General features: G+C 41.9%; 1 protein-coding gene across 5 annotated transcripts in view; it reads left to right on the top strand.

The window, feature by feature from the left end:
* Window positions 1-18898, top strand: part of LOC127451447 (trinucleotide repeat-containing gene 6C protein-like) — a 103282-nt gene that overhangs the window by 42574 nt on the left and 41810 nt on the right. For all 5 annotated transcript variants that reach the window (XM_051716167.1, XM_051716166.1, XM_051716165.1 and 2 more), the window contains exon 4: window positions 2012-2320. In XM_051716167.1, the coding sequence (XP_051572127.1) occupies window positions 2012-2320 (309 nt within the window). The remainder of the gene's footprint in view (window positions 1-2011; window positions 2321-18898) is intronic.

Below are 18898 nucleotides of genomic sequence, written 5' to 3'. Positions count from 1 at the left end.
CGATGAGCAGACGGGGTGCGTGATCTTGAGCCGCGCCGGAGCAGGATGTGCCGGATTACCTCCATCTGCTGCTTCACCGCCGAGAAATGCTGGGCAAATTCCTCGACGGTGTCGCCGAATAAGCCAGCCTGGGAAATGGGGGCAGCAAGGAACCGTGTCTTGTCGGCCTCGCCCATCTCGACCAGGTTGAGCCAAATGTGGTGCTCCTGGACCACTAGTGTGGCCATCGTCCGTGCCGTGACCTTCGTCGCTCGGAGAGCGAGGTCGGTCACCGAGCACAGTTCCTGCATCAAATCTGGGGCGGAACTACCCTCATGCAGTTCTTTCAATGCCTTGGTTTGGTGGACCTGCAGGAGAGCCATGGCGTGCAGGGCAGAGGCGGCTTGTCCAGCAGCGCTGCAGGCTTTAGCCGTCAGGGACGACGTGAGCCTACAGGGCTTGGACGGGAGCTTAGGGCGTCCGCGCCAAGGTGGCGGCGCTCTGCGGGCAAAGGTGCACCGCGAGTGCCTTATCCACCGGGGGAATCGCCGTATAGCCCCTGGCCGCCCCGCCATCGAGGGAAGTAAGAGCGGGGGAACTGCAGAATCGGGGCTAGGCAGTAAAAGGTGCCTCCCATGATTTCGTCAGCTCCTCGTGCACTTCCGGGAAGAATGGCACTGGAGCGGGGCGTGGCTGCTTTGAGCGGCGCCGTGAGCCCAGGAACCAATCATCAAGCCACGAGGGTTCAGGGGAGAGCGGAGGGTTCCACTCTAACCCGACGCTCGAGGCCGCCCGGGAAAGCATGTCCGTCATTTCGGCATCGGCCTGTGACTGGGCAATCGTCCCCGAAGGGGGAAGCCCAGTTGAGGCTTCTGCGTCCGACTGGACAAGCCTGCTCTCCGATGCTGCCCTCGAGAGCTCATCATCTTCGAGGGCTCCGAACAAGAAGCCAGACTCACCATGAGACGAGCTGGCAAACTCATCCGGAAGCCCGATTGGGGCAGACGAGCGTGCTAGGGAACGGGTGGTCCGCGGGGGGATACCCGGCGGAGACGATCCCATTGGGTCCCCAAATCGCCCCCAGTGCTAGCCGCACTTGCCTCATACCTGTAGGTAGAAGGACCGAGGCGGGGAGCCGCTGGGGTGGCTTGCTTTACGAAAGCAAGCCACGACCACAACGTTGCCATGGTCATGTTCTCACAATGAGAACATGAACCATCCACAAATGCTGCCTCCGTGTGGGTCGCGCCCAGACACGAAAGACAGTGATCATGACCATCCGAAGTTGAGAGATAACGACCGCAACCAGGAATAACATACAATCGGAAAGGCATCTTTAAAAAGAGGCGTCTTTAAAAAGATGTTCCGTGTGTGCCGCTCTTTTAGAGAAATATATACTCTTAGAGGAGAAAAAAGCTCTTTCAGAAAATATACTCTCTTGTTTTTCTGCTGAAGCGCCCAGGGGCGTTCTCTGCAGTGCACCAGTGCAGAGGAGGGAGAAGCCACTGAAATGCGCCGTCGGATCCAGCAGAGGTGAATGAACAGTAGGATTCAGCTCAATGAGCATGACCGTTCGGCTCCGAAGAGAAAATCTGAATGAGTGGTTGCATACCAGCTCCTTTTATACCCATATGTCCGGGGGAGTGGCATGCAAATACCACTCGCCAATTTTCATTGGCCTTTTATCAAAGACCAGAGGTGTCTCGGGCTCCCAAGAGTGACCCCTAGTGTCACTACATCGACACAACGTCGAGTGAGTTACAGATAGGGAACAGCATTTTTGCATATTTTTGCATCCCTTTCCAAGAGCCCCATGTGTCTAGACCAGCTTTAGTAGGTAGTGACAGGCCCATTAGTCCCCACTTATCATCCCGATCCCTTTCATAGGCATCTCTCTTAAGACACACTTCCTGTTTGCTTTCATTATGGCATGTGCTAAAATTAACTTTATCCTTCCCTCTCCCCACCTCTCTCTCTCTCTCTCTCTCTCTCTTTCTTTCTGTCTCTTGCTGTCTTTCATCTCTGTCCACAGTGCCAGACTTTGCCAAGCCCAGCCCCATCCCTCCCCCCCCCACCAACCCCAGCACCGCCATCAACCCTGTGCAACCAGGCAGCAGCACTGGTGGCAATGGCAAGCGCGCACCCTCCAGCAACCAACAACAACAGCAGCAGCCAGCAGCCCCACGCTACCCGCCCAGAGAGGTGCCCCCTCGCTTCCGTCAGTACGAACACAAGCAGCTACTAAAGCGGGGCCAACCTCTGCCCGCAGGGAGCCCAGTGCTTGCACACCCAGCCTCCTCCAGCCCAACGCCTCAGCTCTTCTCCTGCCAGACCCACCTAGGTCAGCTTCTCCTCCATGATCTACATGTTGAGTCAGACTCAAGCCCTCTGTGTCACCCATTGTTTGGTGACTATGGTTATGTGGTATGTTTTCATGTTTTATGATGTAATATTGCAGGAAGCTGTGATAGCTGGTATTGACAGTGGGTGTTAGGATGGTTTGTATGCGCTGTGTGTCTTAGTGAGATATTGGTAGGTCCACACAGAATCTTTATGCACAGAAATCTGCAGAATAGGAATGGCTGTTATTCACATGTCTGCCTTGTGTGTTCATTTATTTAATATTTATGGCTAATTTGATTGTGCTTTCTGCAGTGTAGTGCTGTCAGTTCCGTCTTTTTATGTTTTAATCATGTTTAAAATCCATTCCACATATTTTTGCCCAAATCAGTGAAGAAAATGTGAAAAAAAAAAAAAGCTGTTGATTTCATCTGGGCCTGGATTTCGGCACTTATACAGAACATTTTGTCTAAGGAGCTGTTCACATAGGACACACATTTGCGCTATTTATTTATTGTTGGTCTATGTAAGCATACTATAGATTGACATTTTTGACCATTGCGACTTGTCTGGGGTTTTTGTTTTTTTGTAATGTTTAAAAAAAAAAGAAAGGAAAATATGAATGGGAATATACTTCAGATATATTTTACACAATATTAACTTTTTCTAGGGTTGCCAGTAATTTTGGCAAATGTGTTTTTAACGAAAAATATTTAATTATGAGATTTTTCCCCCCTTTCAATTATTTTACTTCAATTAAAGGTTAGATTTTTGTGAATATTTTGAATGAAATATCAAAAGGATAAACAATACAGAAATATTTTTTACAGCCTTATTTGCTCATATTTACCAAGGGTGCCAACATTAGTGAAGGGAACTGTGTATTATTGTGTTTGGACTCATTCACATGTGCACATGCGTGTGTTATAGCTAGTTGTGGATGCTTGGTGCACGACTAGGTGGAGAGAAACAGTCTTTGCTGAGTCTTTGCTGAACTGTACTTTGCTGCTTCCTGTTTTTGGAGGTGTGTGGGTGTGCAAGAGTGTTGTAGTTTTGTATGTGGACTTGGCAGTCTTCTGCTGTGTGTCTGTGGCTTCTCGACTGCATTGGCGGAGTGAAAGAAAGCGTTCGAGAGGAAAAGTGAGAGATGGCAGATGATCAGCTCTGTGGGCAGGGGTAATTCACAGCTTACAGTAAATGTGTGTGATTCAGAAGGGGACTCCGCTGATTAGCATGGGATAGATATGGGCCGGTCTGCTAGGTTTCCATGAAAAGGATACCTATGGACTATTCTTCCCTCCTTTCAGAGTATTGATCCACTCTTGTTTATGATCAGAAAGAATCGTGAGGTACACCTGAGGTCTAGTAGTTCTAGTTAGTAGCAAGACCAAACCTCTGTTCCGAACTCTAGTGAACAGCATTCCTTGACAGCATTTTTAATAGGCAGAGATATGTTCCAAACAATAAGCAGCAAATTTGTACATTTCCTGAAGAAAATGTGAGCACTTACCTGTGCAGAACTCTCCACCACAATGCTAGGGTGTTGTGGATGTTTGCCAGGGCGTTGCTATTTGGTTGCTGAGGTGTTCTGTGTGGTTGCTTACTGGCCAAAGACAAAAGACCGCACCCCAAGTCTCTATAATATTCTAGTTAGGGCTTATGGGTATGTACAAATCCATAACCCTACATTTGAGCAATTGTAAAGCTTTCCTTAGCAAGCACCAGTGAGGTGATTTCGTCATGGAGCAGATGTTCCTAGATGTCCCAATTTACTTATCGGTCCTGAAACAATATTTTTATCAACCAATCAGATTTTAGGGTTAGATTTAGGGTTTGTGTTAGTGTTAAGGCTACCATTACCATCTAATTGAAAGGGGTAGGTTAGGATTAAGGCATGGTCACATTTACCTTTGCACTCTGAAATTCTGTGGGCGAAGAAGGTATGGGCAGAGTGTGTGAAACCAGCAAAAAAACTAATTGCCAAGCAACCCCTTTTTAATGCTGCCCTTTATACTCTGTGAAAGTAATGTTAAAAAAAGAAACTTGCCGCTAAAATGATATCCTTGTCCATTGTGAATATTCAGTGTAGCAATATATGAAGCGCCGCCCACACAGAGGACCCTGCCTAACCAAGCAACTTCCTCTTGGTCAACATGGCAAATTCGCCTGTCACTGTTCACCAAACATGAACTCCTTGCAAAATCCATGAGGGGAAATTCTTCATCACCGGAAGTCCAACGCTCAAAATTCACGATCACGCAGATTACAATTGAAATAATTGTATTTCACGCAATTTCATTTTATTCATAGGGGTTGTTTCCTACAACACCAGCATCAGAGGATTCACTGGAATCAGAATCAATCATTTTAATTTCATTGCTATTAACATTTATAATATACCTTTATGAAATGTATCTACAGAATAGCGCAACAGTTTTCTTTTCTATAGTCTCGCGTAAACGCTTGGTGTCATTTTATATAACGAAATATGCTCTAAATTTGAATAAACTGATACTTCTAAACGCCTATTGCTGCTTTAGATGCGAACACACCTGCCATTTGTCGGTCTATTTGATGACAGGTATAAAAGGGTGCTTTGATTTATAATTTTGTCTTATTCAATGAAAAAAAAAATTTGGATAGATTGGCAGAAATTTTAATTATTTAGTGGAATACATGTATTAACTGAGCTTCTAAAAGTAAAGGAAGAAAAAGAAAGCACTAAAACTGGTGCACGTTTTCTCTTACCAATTCTTGTAGAAGAAAGAGAAGAATTCTGATTTATTTTAGCAGAATGTATTAACTGACGTTCTGATGCGCGTGCTTCTCATATCTTTGTCCCTGCATGTTGATATCAAACACACTGAAGAATTTAGTAAAGTTCTTGTGCTTGTACATGTATTCGCTTTTTAAAGGTTAATGATCAGATGTTTATTTTCTTTTTAACTGCTTTTAAACTCTTGTTTTGTTAGGCAGTAATATCAGGTATAAAAAGGCGCTTTGGTTTAATTTTTGCTATTATTGTCTGTCTTATTCAATGAAAAAAAAAATGCTGTGTTTGTTTGTATTTAATCATGTGTTTAAAGTAAACAAATCTCAAAATGGTCGGAAATTCCACGGCCTTATACCACATAACTGGAAGATAAGGGATCGGCTTAACAAATTTCTCCGTACCAGACGACTGACTTTTTCCCCTTTTTTTTTAAAGACATTTCTCTGTACTGCATGTATAATAGTAAATACAAAAATACGTTTTCTAAGCACTATTCATTTTTTTATTTTGCTGTACAGATATGTCTGATATGCTTAAAATTACCCATTCATTCCAGGTTCATGATTCATGTTATGGGCTATTATCAAGTTATTGTCATTCATACTTACATTTAAATTTATTTAGCAGACTTTTACTGACTTACAGATGAGGAAAGAAACAACAAAAAGTAACAGTAATATTTTATATTTTAGAATGTATTTATTATTATTTATAAGTAACATTTATTATAATAACAATTAATTAAGGTTGTCAATAGATTACAAATTATTATTTTTTTAAATTGTTTTAATTTAAAAAAAAAAAAATGTTTTATCGTGAATGCATTTTGTTCCTTAAGCAAAGAAAACAAAGTGTTGGTTTTAACAATTTATTTGGACTAGGGGGCCTGGGTAGCTCAGCAAGTAAAGACGCTGACTACCACACCTGGAGTCGTGAGTTCAAATCCATGGCGTGCTGAGTGACTCCAGTCAGGCTTCCTAAGCAACCAATTGGCCTGGTTGCTAGGGTGGGTAGAGTCACGTTGAGTTAACCTCCTCGTGGTCGCTATAATGTGGTTCTTGCTCTCAGTGGGGCGCGTGGTAAGTTGTGCGTGGATGCTGCAGAGAATAGCGTGAAGCCTCCACATGCGCGAGGTCTCCGCGGTAATGCGCTCAGCAAGCCACGTGATAAGATGTGCGGATTGATGGTCTCAGACGCGGAGGAACTGATATTCGTCCTCTGCCACCCAGATTGAGGCGAGCCACTATGCCACCATGAGGACTTAGTGCACATTGGGAATTGGGCATTCCAAATTGGGGAGGAAAAAAAAAAAAAATCATTTGGACTGTTTGTTGTCTAATATACAATACGTGCTAGGGATATACACGGATAGTCAACATTTTGTTGACTGTTTGACGTGCCACTATTCAAATACCAAACTCACTATTCGGTTATTCTACACGTGCAATCAGGGTTGGGAAGTAATGGAACACGTAACGTGATTATGTATTTAAAATACAAAATATAAGTAACGTCTTGGTTACTGATGTAACCTCTGTTCCCTGATGGAGGGAACGAGACGTGTCGATGTAGTGACACTAGGGGCTCGATCTTGAGAGCCCCAATCACCTTTGCTTAAAATAGAAAAGAGAGGTCTTCAACCCGACCCGAACTCAATGGGTTCTAACAAACCATTGTGTTTTCCGGCCAGGTTTGGGTCAAGTATAGGGCAAGTTAAGGGCTGTTCAAACATGCTTTTGTGTGTGTATGTGCTTTTTTGCTATATACTGTTGTGACTGGACAGACGTCTTTGATTGTTTTTTCTTTCAGTGTTTAGCGCAGAATCACCACATTTTTAGACACAAGGTAAAGTTAAAAAAACTTTAATTTTTAGAAACGTGTCTCGAAACCCCTGCTTTGTGTTTCAATCATTGTGCTGCGTTCTGAGGAAGTTCAGGTTGCAAAGAGGACTTAATGTGACTGTTACACCATTAAAGATGATTCCAGGTTGTTTTTCACCAATCAAAGTTTCAGTGCTTGATATATGGTGAAACAGTGTTTTTTCCCTTTTGCTCTGGTGTACATATTTATGTACAATGATTGGACAAGTTCAGTGCTATTTGATTTTAAACCATTTAAAAATCAAAGCACCCACGAAGAGGCTTCGCTGCCTCATGGAAATGTGAATCTGCCAAGCTGGCAGAGCGCTTACAGGCAGTGACAGTTTGATCATTTTTTACTTTTAATGTGAGATTTTATCATTTGAAGTCTTATGTATTGTGCTATTTAGGCTCATGGCTAACTGTGCACATTATTTACTGTTATTTTGATTACTGTAATTTTGAGTAGTGTTTGAGGAAATTCCAATGCAATAAACATTCTTTATTCCCGCGTCCTGACTCCAAATGAAAAAAATTATTAACCGTTCGTGAAACCTTGTGGTTAACCAAATGTTAAAAATGGTTAACGTGCACACCCCTACTAAAGACAGCTAGTCGTAGATTTCTAAACAGTGATCTTTACCTTTATTACTTGCACAAAAACACAGATTCCTTATTTCTTAATCTGCATAGCAACGCGCAGAAATACAAATCTGCATTAAATAATATAAAAAATGTTCAGTTGAATGTACAGGCTGTTCTTATGTATGTAACAGATGTTTTGCTGCTGCTTTCCTCTGATGGACTTCTCATTAATGTTTGTACAAATTACAATAATTTTCGGATCATTACTGATCAAGGAGCACATCTGACTGTTGCGTGTGTACAAAACACCCTGCTGTTTTAATGAAGGTTCAGCCCAGTTATTAGAAATCAAGGCTAATGCAAAGTAAATGCCTTAACGGTGCTAAACATATTTAAATAATTTCACGTGTTAACACATTAACTTTGCCGGCTCTATAATTTAAGTTTTCATTAATTACAAACCCAAAGTCATACATGATAAACCGACGGGCGCAGACGTGAAGCTCGCATAATCAGGTTGACTAAACTATTAGAAATCAGTGTTTGTTCATAGAATGAGACACGACTGCCCCCTACTGATCATTAGGGTTGCTCCAATACCAAAATTTAGGCTTTGGTACTATATCAGCCCTGGTACCTCGGTATCGATACTAACTCGATACTTAGGCAACAAATAAAAAAAACTCTGATTTTTTACGAAATTACAAAGAAAATTACTGGACAAAGTTTTATAGATACAAATTATGCCTTTTCCCTTTATTTTTTCTGTATTCCATGTTTTAATTAAATGTTATGGTCAAATTGTGTTAAATCAAATACATAGTGTACAGCTTTAATCAAATGAAAATATAATAATTTTCAACAAATTTATTTTTTTTTTTTTTAATTTTGGTAAAAAAACAAAAAAGATGCACAACAGATTTTGTGATTATTGCGTACAGATAATAATACTAATAATATAACCATTTAATATTATATTATTGTTATTATGAGTATTATTGCAACTACTTTGAATATTTCTTTTTTATACAGTAGTAATATTTTTCTGTCGTAATGTCGTCAATTTCATGAATCCAGTTGAATAGAGCTCTCATTTCAGCAGGACTTTTATTTTGAAAGACCTTTTGAAGTTCTTCCTGTTTTTGAAGGGTTCATTATATCAAGATTTCCGTGACTCCCGAGTTGAAATCTCCGAGCTGCAATGGTGAAAAGGGTCATTTGAGATTTCACAGCCGTTTATACACTAAACACACTGCTCTGCAGATGGATACTATTGGAGACACTGCATGAAAATCAAGCATTAGTAGTGTGTGTTGCATTTGTGTGTGTGTGTGTGTGTGTGTGTGTGTGTGTGTGTGTGTGTGTGTGTGTGTGTGTGTGTGTTGTTTGTGTGCATGGCTGTGTGCCTGTTTGTGTGCCTGTTTGTGTGAAGATGACGACAGAGCAAAGCCTCTCATTCATTCTGTGGTGCTCATGTGACTGTATATTGTTTAATTAAATGACATCTTTCTGCTGTTTAATGATCACATTTGGCCATATCGAGACTTTTTATTATTTTCAAATGGTCTTTGATTTTATCTCAAAACTCTCACATTACATCACATTTGGCAAATGGCAGCATACTTTAATATGGTACTGAAATTGACAACAAGATGATATCGTATCGTTTTAAAGTTTTTGGTATCGTGATATTTCGTTAGTACCACGCAACCCTACTCATCATGTATCCCTTGTGCCGCCTGACCGCATGATACCACTTGAAATTGCAGGATCCGTTTCTCTTTTTCACACATTGTTCAAGGCCACATCTGTATTTTTCTATATGTATTTCTTTTCCTTATGCTCCTCTCCCCGTCTCGCTCTCTCTCTCTTGGTTGAGTTTGTCTTTTGGGTATGTTTTGGGCCTGCACGTGCACTGAGCTGTGGTTCCGCTGGATGTTACTTAACGCACAATGGGAGCCAAGCGAGTAATAAGAGCTACTAGCGTTCTCTCTCTCTGTGTGTGTGTGTGTGTGTGTGTGTGTGTTTTTACAGGAAGCCACTGGAATGCAGCTGAATGTCCCACAGCTCTGCTTTAAGCCAGCAGCAGCAGTAGCACAGAGGCTGTATTCATTTAGCTTGTCTCTTTTGCTCTCGCCGTCTTTCCTACAGTCATCACATGGATAGTTTAATGTAAAACGGCCCCAAGGGAGAGAAATGCTTTCCCTGCCATCCTCTGAAGTTGTAGAAGACTGTATGGTTTTTGGCTGTGTGTGGTTGTTTAGTGCATCATGTGTAGTGATAGACAGATATATCAACCAGGCTGATAAATTGGCTGATATTTAGCCATTTTGCAGTTATCGGCCGATAACCATGTTCACTTGGCCGATTAACAGAAATGTCAACTGTCCCTTATGTCAGTTCCAAAATCTATCAATAGATTTGTCAATGGGTAGTCAACACTTTCTGACTACGTTTACATGGACATCAGTGGCTTATTGCGAGAAAGCGGCTTATTGCGAGAAAGCGGCGTATTGTGAGAAACCAGTGTTCCATTTACAAGCACTGTATAAGTGGTGTACTCTTCACTCCCGTATACATGCGGCTTGGTCAGTAAGCAGCTTTTTCCACAGCAATGTAAATTCCCCACAATGCTTGTATAAATAACAAACCCGGTATCCAAGGAAGACTTCACTATTTTATTTTCTGTTTCTTCGCTTTATTTCCAGATATAATCCAGAGCTGTTGCTGTGTTTGTTTCCTTAACTTTCTATCGTGACCTGCAGCAGAATTGCGCTGAAATTGTGGGGTTTCCCTCAAAACTCCGGGGATCCCCTAATGCGGTGTTTCCCAACCACTATACCTAGTGTGCCGTGAAAGATTGTCAGGTGTGCCATGGAAAATTATCAAATTCCACAAAATAAATAAATGCATGAAAAAAATAATAATTTCAGGGATCCAAACTCCTCACCTTTCGGAGAAATTTGCCGTTTTGAAACCATAATCGGTCGCTTATGTGATTGTGAAGAGCAATGATTAGTGTGCAAAAGTGACTGATATTTATATGCGTCTTTCACATGACTCGCGTCAGCGCTGCAGAATACATTGAAGTCTATGAAGTGATGCCACTTTACACCAAAGTGTTTTTCACACACAAGTTTTTGCTTCACCAATAATGTCTTTGAGAGTAGGCTACTAAGCAACAAGAAATATTTAAAAACTGTCCAAATTTGTGAAGAGACATTTAATGTCTCATAATTTCTTTTAATTAAATATTACCTTATCGTTTATGAATATCAGAGACCCCAGTTATTGAACTAATTTAAATTCACCAAGTAAACACTTAGACCTAAACATAAACGAGTCCTTTTATTACTTTCTGCTATCAAAGCAACTGCAAGCTTTTTTTCTCTCTTCCAAATACATGTTTTCAATGTTTATTGTGCACACCTCCCATTTTTTTAAGTGGCAAACTCATAAAATCGCCCCTCTGTAATGCTTTCTGCAGCTCTTGTCATGTGGAGGGCAATGCAGCGCTTGACGCTGTCATTGAACGGAGCGTTGACGCTTCGACTCAACTCATGTGAAATTTGCTTTACAATGACGAAAGAACATTATTGAAACTCAAAATTATTATTATTTGTCTTTTATTGTGGTCTTTTCTGATAAAAGCCATGCTCAGCAGTTTAAATAGGCTACTGTAGGAAAAAGATACCGTAGATCTAAATTGTGTTTATAATTCTTATACTGAAGTCAGTAGATTTGTAGCCATGCAAGTTTTAATAAAGGAGAAGGTTGGGATGTTATTGAAACTCACTATTATTAGACTGTTATTGTTGTCTTTTTGGATGAAAAATAATGCTCAGACTGAAGGAAGACTATAGATCTGCTTTGTTCTTTTAATGCTTAAACACTATAAAGTCTCTTGGTAGATTTCGATCATGAATGACTCAAAATTATTCACTGACTCACTCATAGCACATAAGACGCTCATTTGTCGCCACCTAGTGACATTTCCAGAAGGGGTCACTGAACTAATCAGTTAATAAAATTGAACAAATTTGTGAAACAGAAGCAAGCCTCACCAAAATACTCTTTATTTTGCGCTAATTCTGCACAATTGTAAATAAAATAAATCTTAAATAAACTTGAATCATTAAAATAGCTGGAATTGGTCCTTTTAGCTTATTCTTTAAAACAAAATATCCCCAGAAAAAATTTTTGTGGACCAGTGATTGTCTTACCTTTTTTGCCTCTCATGAGTTTGCATCCCTGTAATTTGTTGTGGTATTGCAAGAACAAATCTACAAATTAGAAAAGAAGCAAATTTGTTGTTTTTCATTACCCATTTAGCAGTTTTGCCACCTGTGACCTCACACAGCGTAGCCTACCTATGTGACTTGTTTTTTGTTTGTTTTTTTTTTTTTTCGTTTTTTTGCATAGCCGAATTTCAAACATTACAAGTAAACACGCTACTAAGACGGACAGAAAACATGGGCAAGTTCTTGAAAAGGAAAAATATTGACAATGGTTAGCCTATGTGGGATAGTGGTGTGCCGTAGACATTTTTTTTTGGTCGTAAAATTGTGCCGTGGCAGAAAAAATGTTGGGAAACACTGCCCTAATGTACAAGCGCATATACGAACTGTCATGGACCGTTGATATTTTGCATTGGTGGGCATAAATGGGTAAAGTTCCCTATCTGTCACTCTCTCGACGTTGTGTCGATGTAGTGACACTAGGGGTCACTCTTGGGAGCCCGAGACACCTCTGGTCTTTGATAAAAGGCCAATGAAAATATTTGCATGCCACTCCCCCGGACATATGGGTATAAAAGGAGCTGGTATGCAACCACTCATTCAGATTTTCTCTTCGGAGCTGAACGGTCAATGTTAACTGAGCTGACTGTTCATTCACCTCTGCTGGATCTGACGGGGCATTTTAGTGGCTTCTCCCTCCTCTGCACTGGTGCACTGCAGAGAACGCCCCTGGGTGCTTCGGCAGAAAAAAGAGAGTATATTTTTCTAAAAGAGTATATTTCTCTAAAAGAGCGGCACACACGGAACGTCTTTTTAAAGATGCATCTTTTTAAAGATGCCCTTCCGATTGTGTGCTATTCCTGGTTGCGGTCGTTACCTCTCAACTTCTGACGGTCACGATCGCTGTCTTTCGTGTCTGGGCGTGACCCACGCAGAGACAGCGTTCGTGGATGGATCATGTACTCACTGCGAGAACATGACCATGGCAACGTTGCGGTCGCGGCTTGCTTTCGTAAGAAAACAAGCCACCCCAGTGGCTCCCTGCCTCGGTCCTTCTACCTACGGGTATGAGGCCAGCGCAGCTAGCACTAGGGGTGATTTGGGGACCCCAATGGAACCACCTCCGCCTGGTATTCCCCCACGGACCTCCCATTCCCCAGCACGCTCGTCTGCCCCGATCGGGCTTCCAGATGAGTCCGCCGGCTCATCTCACTGTGAGTTCGACCTCTTGTTCAGAGCCCGCAAAGCTGATAAGCTCTCGAGCACAGCATCAGAGAGCGGGCTCGTCCAGTTAGACGCAGAAGCCTCAGCTGGGCTCCCCACCTCGGGTGAGGTTGCCCAGTCACAGGCTGATGCGGAAATGACGGACATGCTTTCCCGGGCAGCCGCGAGAGTCAGGCTACAGTGGTACCCTCCGCTCTCCCCTGAACCCTCACGGCTCGATGATTGGTTCCTGGGCTCGCGGCGCCACTCCAAGCAGCCACACCCCTCTCCAGTCCCTTTCTTCCTGGAAGTGCATGAGGAGCTGACAAGATCGTGGGAGGCACCTTTTACTGCCCGGTCCCGATCTTTCAGCTCCCCCGCCCTCACTATCCTCGATGGCAGGGCGGCCAGGGGCTATTTGGCCATTCCCCTGGTGGATAAGGTGCTCGTGGTGTACCTATGCCCGCAGAGCGCAGCCACCTGGCGCGGACGCCCAAAGCTCCCGTCCAAGGCCTGTAGGTTCACATCGTCCCTGACGGCCAAATCTACAGTGCCATTGGACAAGCCACCTCCGCCCTGCACGCCATGGCTCTCCTGCAAGTCCACCAAGCCAAGGTGCTAAAGGAACTGCACGAGGGTAGTGCCGCCCCAGATTTGATGCAGGAGCTGCGCTCGGCAACCGACCTCGCTCTCCGGGTGACGAAGGTCACGGCGCGGTCTCTCGGGCAGGCTATGTCCACCTTTGTGGTCCAGGAGCGCCACCTTTGGATCAACCTGGTCGAGATGGGTGAGGCCGACAAGGCACGGTTCCTTGCTGCCCCCATTTCCCAGGTTGGCCTATTCGGCGACACTGTCGAGGACTTTGCCCAGCAGTTCTCGACGTTGAAGCAGCAGACGGAGGCTATCCGGGACATCCTGCCCCGGCGCAGCACAAGATCCTGCACCCCGCCTGCTCGTCACCAAGGGCATCCCCCTGCGGTGACTGCACTGGCTCCGGTGGGCCTTGACCAGGGGCGCCTCTCTAACAGACATTTGCAGAGCAGCGGGCTGGGCAACACCCAACACCTTTGTGAGGTTCTACAATCTCCGGGTGGAACCGGTTTCATCCCATGTAGTGGCACGCACAAGCACATAAGTCCAGGACAGCCAGCCGGGTGTGTCGCTTGCGCATAGCCCCTTTCACCTCCCCTGAGCTGAAGACATGCGCCGTTAACTCCCAGTAGTGTTCACAAACTGTGTTCCCTGGTTGATTTCCTCCGAGCCCTGTGGCAGACGAGTTTGCGGAGAGACTCGCTGCAGGCTCAGTACACATGCTAACTAAGCCCAGTACTGGGGTAGGTGCTCCGCATGTGGTGGTTCCCCATAGGTAACCCCATGCAACGTATATGTTCCGCTAATTCATTTCCCTGTTGGCGAACTGTGTCTTCTTTGGGCAGAGTCCCCTCTGCCCCAGTCACCATGCTTGTAGTAACTCCTATCCCGTAGGGCAGGACCTACCTTGGGACTCCCCCACATGGCATGCTTCCGACATAGCTCGGCAAGACCATGTGACGTATTTCCACTTAAATACCCCCCCCACCCCCACCCTCTGGGCGGGACTAGTCGACTAGTCCCCAAAGGGCTGTTCGACACTCATAACTGTGTTGGGGGAGGTTACGTGTCGGCCTGGTGCGCTGGCTACGAGGAACACCGTGGTCTGCCCGTCACACACCGGCAGTTCACGTACACAGTTCAGCAGTTGTGGCGTTTTTGTATGGGGACCCCTAGTGTCACTATATCGACACAACATCGAGTGAGTGACATCGAGTCCTGGTTACTTGCGTAACCTCCGTTTCCTGATGGAGAGAACGAGACGTTGTGTCCCTCCTGCCACAATGCTGAAATGGCCGGGACCTTGTCTCGGCTCCTCAGCATAAAACCTGAATGAGTGGTTGCATACCAGCTCCTTTTATACCCGTATGTCCGGGAGAGTGGTATGAAAATACCACTCGCCAATTTTCATTGGCCTTTTATCAAAGACCAGAGGCGTCTCGGGCTCCCAAGAGTGACCCCTAGTGTCACTACATCAACACAACGTCTCGTTCCCTCCATCAGGAAAGGAGGTTACGCAAGTAACCAGGACGTTTATAGTGTATGTGCTTTTCCCACTGTACTCCTAGAAATGTTGATTTATTTCTGCTTTGTTTACTTGTGTTGGGCTCCATCCTATGACATTTGTTTTCTGGTCTGTTCACACACATGCGCATTCTTCAAAAACCTGTTAGAATGTTGTTTTTACATAGCCACATTAAGCCGTGTTCTCCAGGAGAAGCCTGAATGTGTTAAACTGCTTTTTCTTAATCCCTTAAACTGCGCAAGGAAATCGATGTTTCAGAATGCTGTTTACTCCAAAAACCCTGGAATAAACCGTTTTCTTAAGTGCAAGTTAACGTGGTCTCTGTTTTCAAGGTTTTTTTCTTTTAAAGTTTATGCAAATTCAAGTAGATATTGCATAAAATAAGTGTTTTATTTCACTTTAATAATTATGTGTACATCTGATTTGCTATTGCTAAATTGTACTATGTTTATTTGCATTCATATCGGCCATCCTGCTCTCTAGATATCGGTATCGGCATCAGCCACTGAAATACCCATATCGATCAACCACTAATCGTGTATATTTGAATGTAATCATGGAGCGTGTCTGTATAGATGAACATTATGTTTACTGCATAAACCGTGATAGTGTGTTAAAGTACAACATGACAACAAGCGCTGATCCGCCGGTCTCCCTGTATAATCCACACCGACAATCACTTCATTTCTCACTGGAAGAGCATGAGGTACATTCACCGTCACCAGTGTAGAGGTATTTTATTAACTGTATTCACACTGCGTGTTATTATTTGACTTCATTTCAAATAAAAATGCAAGGTCTGAAATATCCAGCGATCTACAATGTGAAGTTTTAATGAACTCAAATCTGTATAAGTTATTATTACAGTTATGCATTAACAGTAAATTAAACAATTTACAGCCTGGATGTATTAAAAATACAATGAACTGAAAATATATTTAGAGGAAAATACCAGTACTTGCATTTCTTATGTGTATTGCTTTAAATTATTATTTAAACCAAGGGTGTGGGTTTAGTTGAAAGTTGATAGGGACACTGCAAGGAAGAAAATATTCAAAATTTTGGTATTACTTAAATGGGAGAAAAGTCAGTCTTGTCATTTAGGCAAAATAACTTCATTTCCTCATAGTCTAATTTCCTATTTTTCTGCCATACAACATTAAATATTAGCCTGTTTTTTTTTTTTTTTTTAAATTCTGAAGAATTTACAGGTTTAGAACTGACCACTAGAGCTGCATGATATGGAGAAAAAAAATTTGATATCCAATAAACTTGTTGGATTATGCGACAGTAAATTGCAATGCAATAAACGTTATTGTGTCAAATATAAATTACATACATATTGATATAATGTACATCGAGAAAACAATTATATCTAAGGGACATGAAGTGACATTCTGTAAAACGGATAATCCAGAATTAATCAAATGGAAATCTATACAAACAGTAGGCTAAATTAACAAGTTATATGTGCAAAATGACATCAAGATAAACAAATTATGTGAAGAAATGGAGCATTGACCCCACTTTTTTCTGCTTTCCAAATCCCCTCACTCCCACATAATCTTTTCTCATATTGTTTATTTATATATAGTTACCTGTACATTTTAATCTGAAAAAGTAGGCCTTCTGAACAAAGTTGATGCACCGATACCAATTTTCTCTTCCGATTCCGATATCTGAAATCTGAGTATCGGCCGATACCGATCCGATACCAGTGTTGTTTTTTCTTAATCAGTTTAGAAAATCTATACCTCACTGAGTAATGCTAATTATATGTAAAGAAACACAAAACTTTAACTACACATTATTTCAATATAAATGTACAAACTATTACAAAAAACTGTATTGTTAACTAGTCTACTGGATAATGCTGTAGCAAATTTAACAGTAATTCCAGTCTAAGTGTTCAGTAGAAAAGAAGGCAGTTTTTTTTTTTTTTTTTTTTTTACAAAAAACATTCAACTTGTATCTGGACTTGAAAGGATTCAGATCACTTATTTTGTTCAATTTAGTTGTAAGATATCAGCTCACTTTTCATTCACACAGTTATTTTTTGGAACCCATTAAACTTAAATATTGTTATAATTTGTAAACAAATAATAATAATAATAATAATAATACATTATTATTATTATTATTATTATTGACTTTTAGAATTTTAAATACAACAGTAATATATTTCAATCGTGCACCTTTAACTTTAAAACCCTTGGGCTTTTATTTTGACATTCTGAACTCTCCAGGAAGTCCACAGTAGTTTAATTAGCTTCTTATTCAAATTCTGGTCAAATGCACCTCCAGCACCGTTCTAAATGAATATTATAAGTGAACCGAACTATTGAGCGTCTACATCTGAGATGTTGTTCGTGAGTAGCGCTCAAATGTTGCGCAGTGCGTGAAGGTTAAAAATAGCCATGAGTGTGTGTGTAAACAGAGCAGTGCCATTCAATAACGCGCTGGTGCTGCACATGCATATTATATATTTACTTATTAAACACAGCCTTTTGTGATTCACAGAGCTATCGCACGTCTTCAAGTGGCTTTGAATAAAATGCACAAGTCATATGAACTACTTCAATGGTGTTTTTATATTTTTTTTATGGTTCTTTTATGTCATTTTTGGAGCTTGATAGGAACGAACATGACTAACACACAGTATCGGATTTGGATCGGGCTTGTCGGACCAATACCCGATCCATCTAAAAACGTCAGTATCGGAGCCGATACTGATCTAGGTATCGGATCGGTGCATCCCTAGTTTTAGGTTTACAACTGATTATTATTTAGATCACGAAGGCCTGATTTTATTGTATATTTTATTGACAAAACATGCTTTTCATATCTACCCCAAAGTTCTTCTCCAATGTGCAAAATAAAACATGTATTGGCTAAATGTATGCTATACAGTGTGTGCAGAAAATATTAAATATTAGTTAAAAAAGTAAACATTCTTACACTGACATAGACCGACTGATTTTGATGATCTGCTTGCTCAACTCTTTCAAACGCCTAATAGAAACACACTTACCATATGCGTGCCTAGTATTTTCTGCGCTCTGCATCATAATTAACTGTATGGATGGATGCATTAAAATCATACCGCAAGTTCATTTGTGATATATTGCAAAACACTTTGTATAAATACAGCTTTGATCGAAGAAAACTGTCTTGAATTTTTTTGAGTTTCAAGTTGTTCACCACTTACAGTTTACTATTGTTATTGTTAATAATTTATAGATTTTCATTCTAACGTTAACGATTGTCGATTGAGAATTTGCATCCCTAGACGTGATCAATAGCACGTTTGAGATGTGTCCGTCTTCTCCTGGTATAAATTACGCAAACAGATGTATGTGTCTTCACTCATATATTCCAGTGTCTCTCTCCACTGTAGTTTCCCTAATCAGCTCTGTGGTCTCGGGATAACCTGTACATTACAGTCCTGAGAGAGTGTGCATGCTGTTTAACAACAGCTGCTTAGAATCACTGTTGACGGCAGCCAACTACACATTGCCGGATGATAATACGCCTCTGGTGGATAATCTCTTTGCTCAAAAATAACAAACATAAAACAGGTGTAACTGGTGGCATTAATCTTTCACATGCGCTAGACGCAGCAATGTTGCTGTGGTTATCACTTGTCAGTCATCACAATTGCGGGACCAACTCCTTTATTCTGTTCACACATGGAATGAAAATTTAGGGGATTCACACCCGCAATTAAATTCGTTTGTCACTCCCGAAACTTTGTTGTGTGTACATGGCCATGACTAGTCAGTTTTTAGATTATAAGTCACCCATT

The sequence above is a fragment of the Myxocyprinus asiaticus genome, chromosome 14 (genome assembly GCF_019703515.2).
Source record: "Myxocyprinus asiaticus isolate MX2 ecotype Aquarium Trade chromosome 14, UBuf_Myxa_2, whole genome shotgun sequence".
In the NCBI taxonomy this organism is placed as follows: Eukaryota; Metazoa; Chordata; class Actinopteri; order Cypriniformes; family Catostomidae; genus Myxocyprinus; species Myxocyprinus asiaticus.
This window is presented reverse-complemented; position numbering and strand designations above follow the sequence as displayed.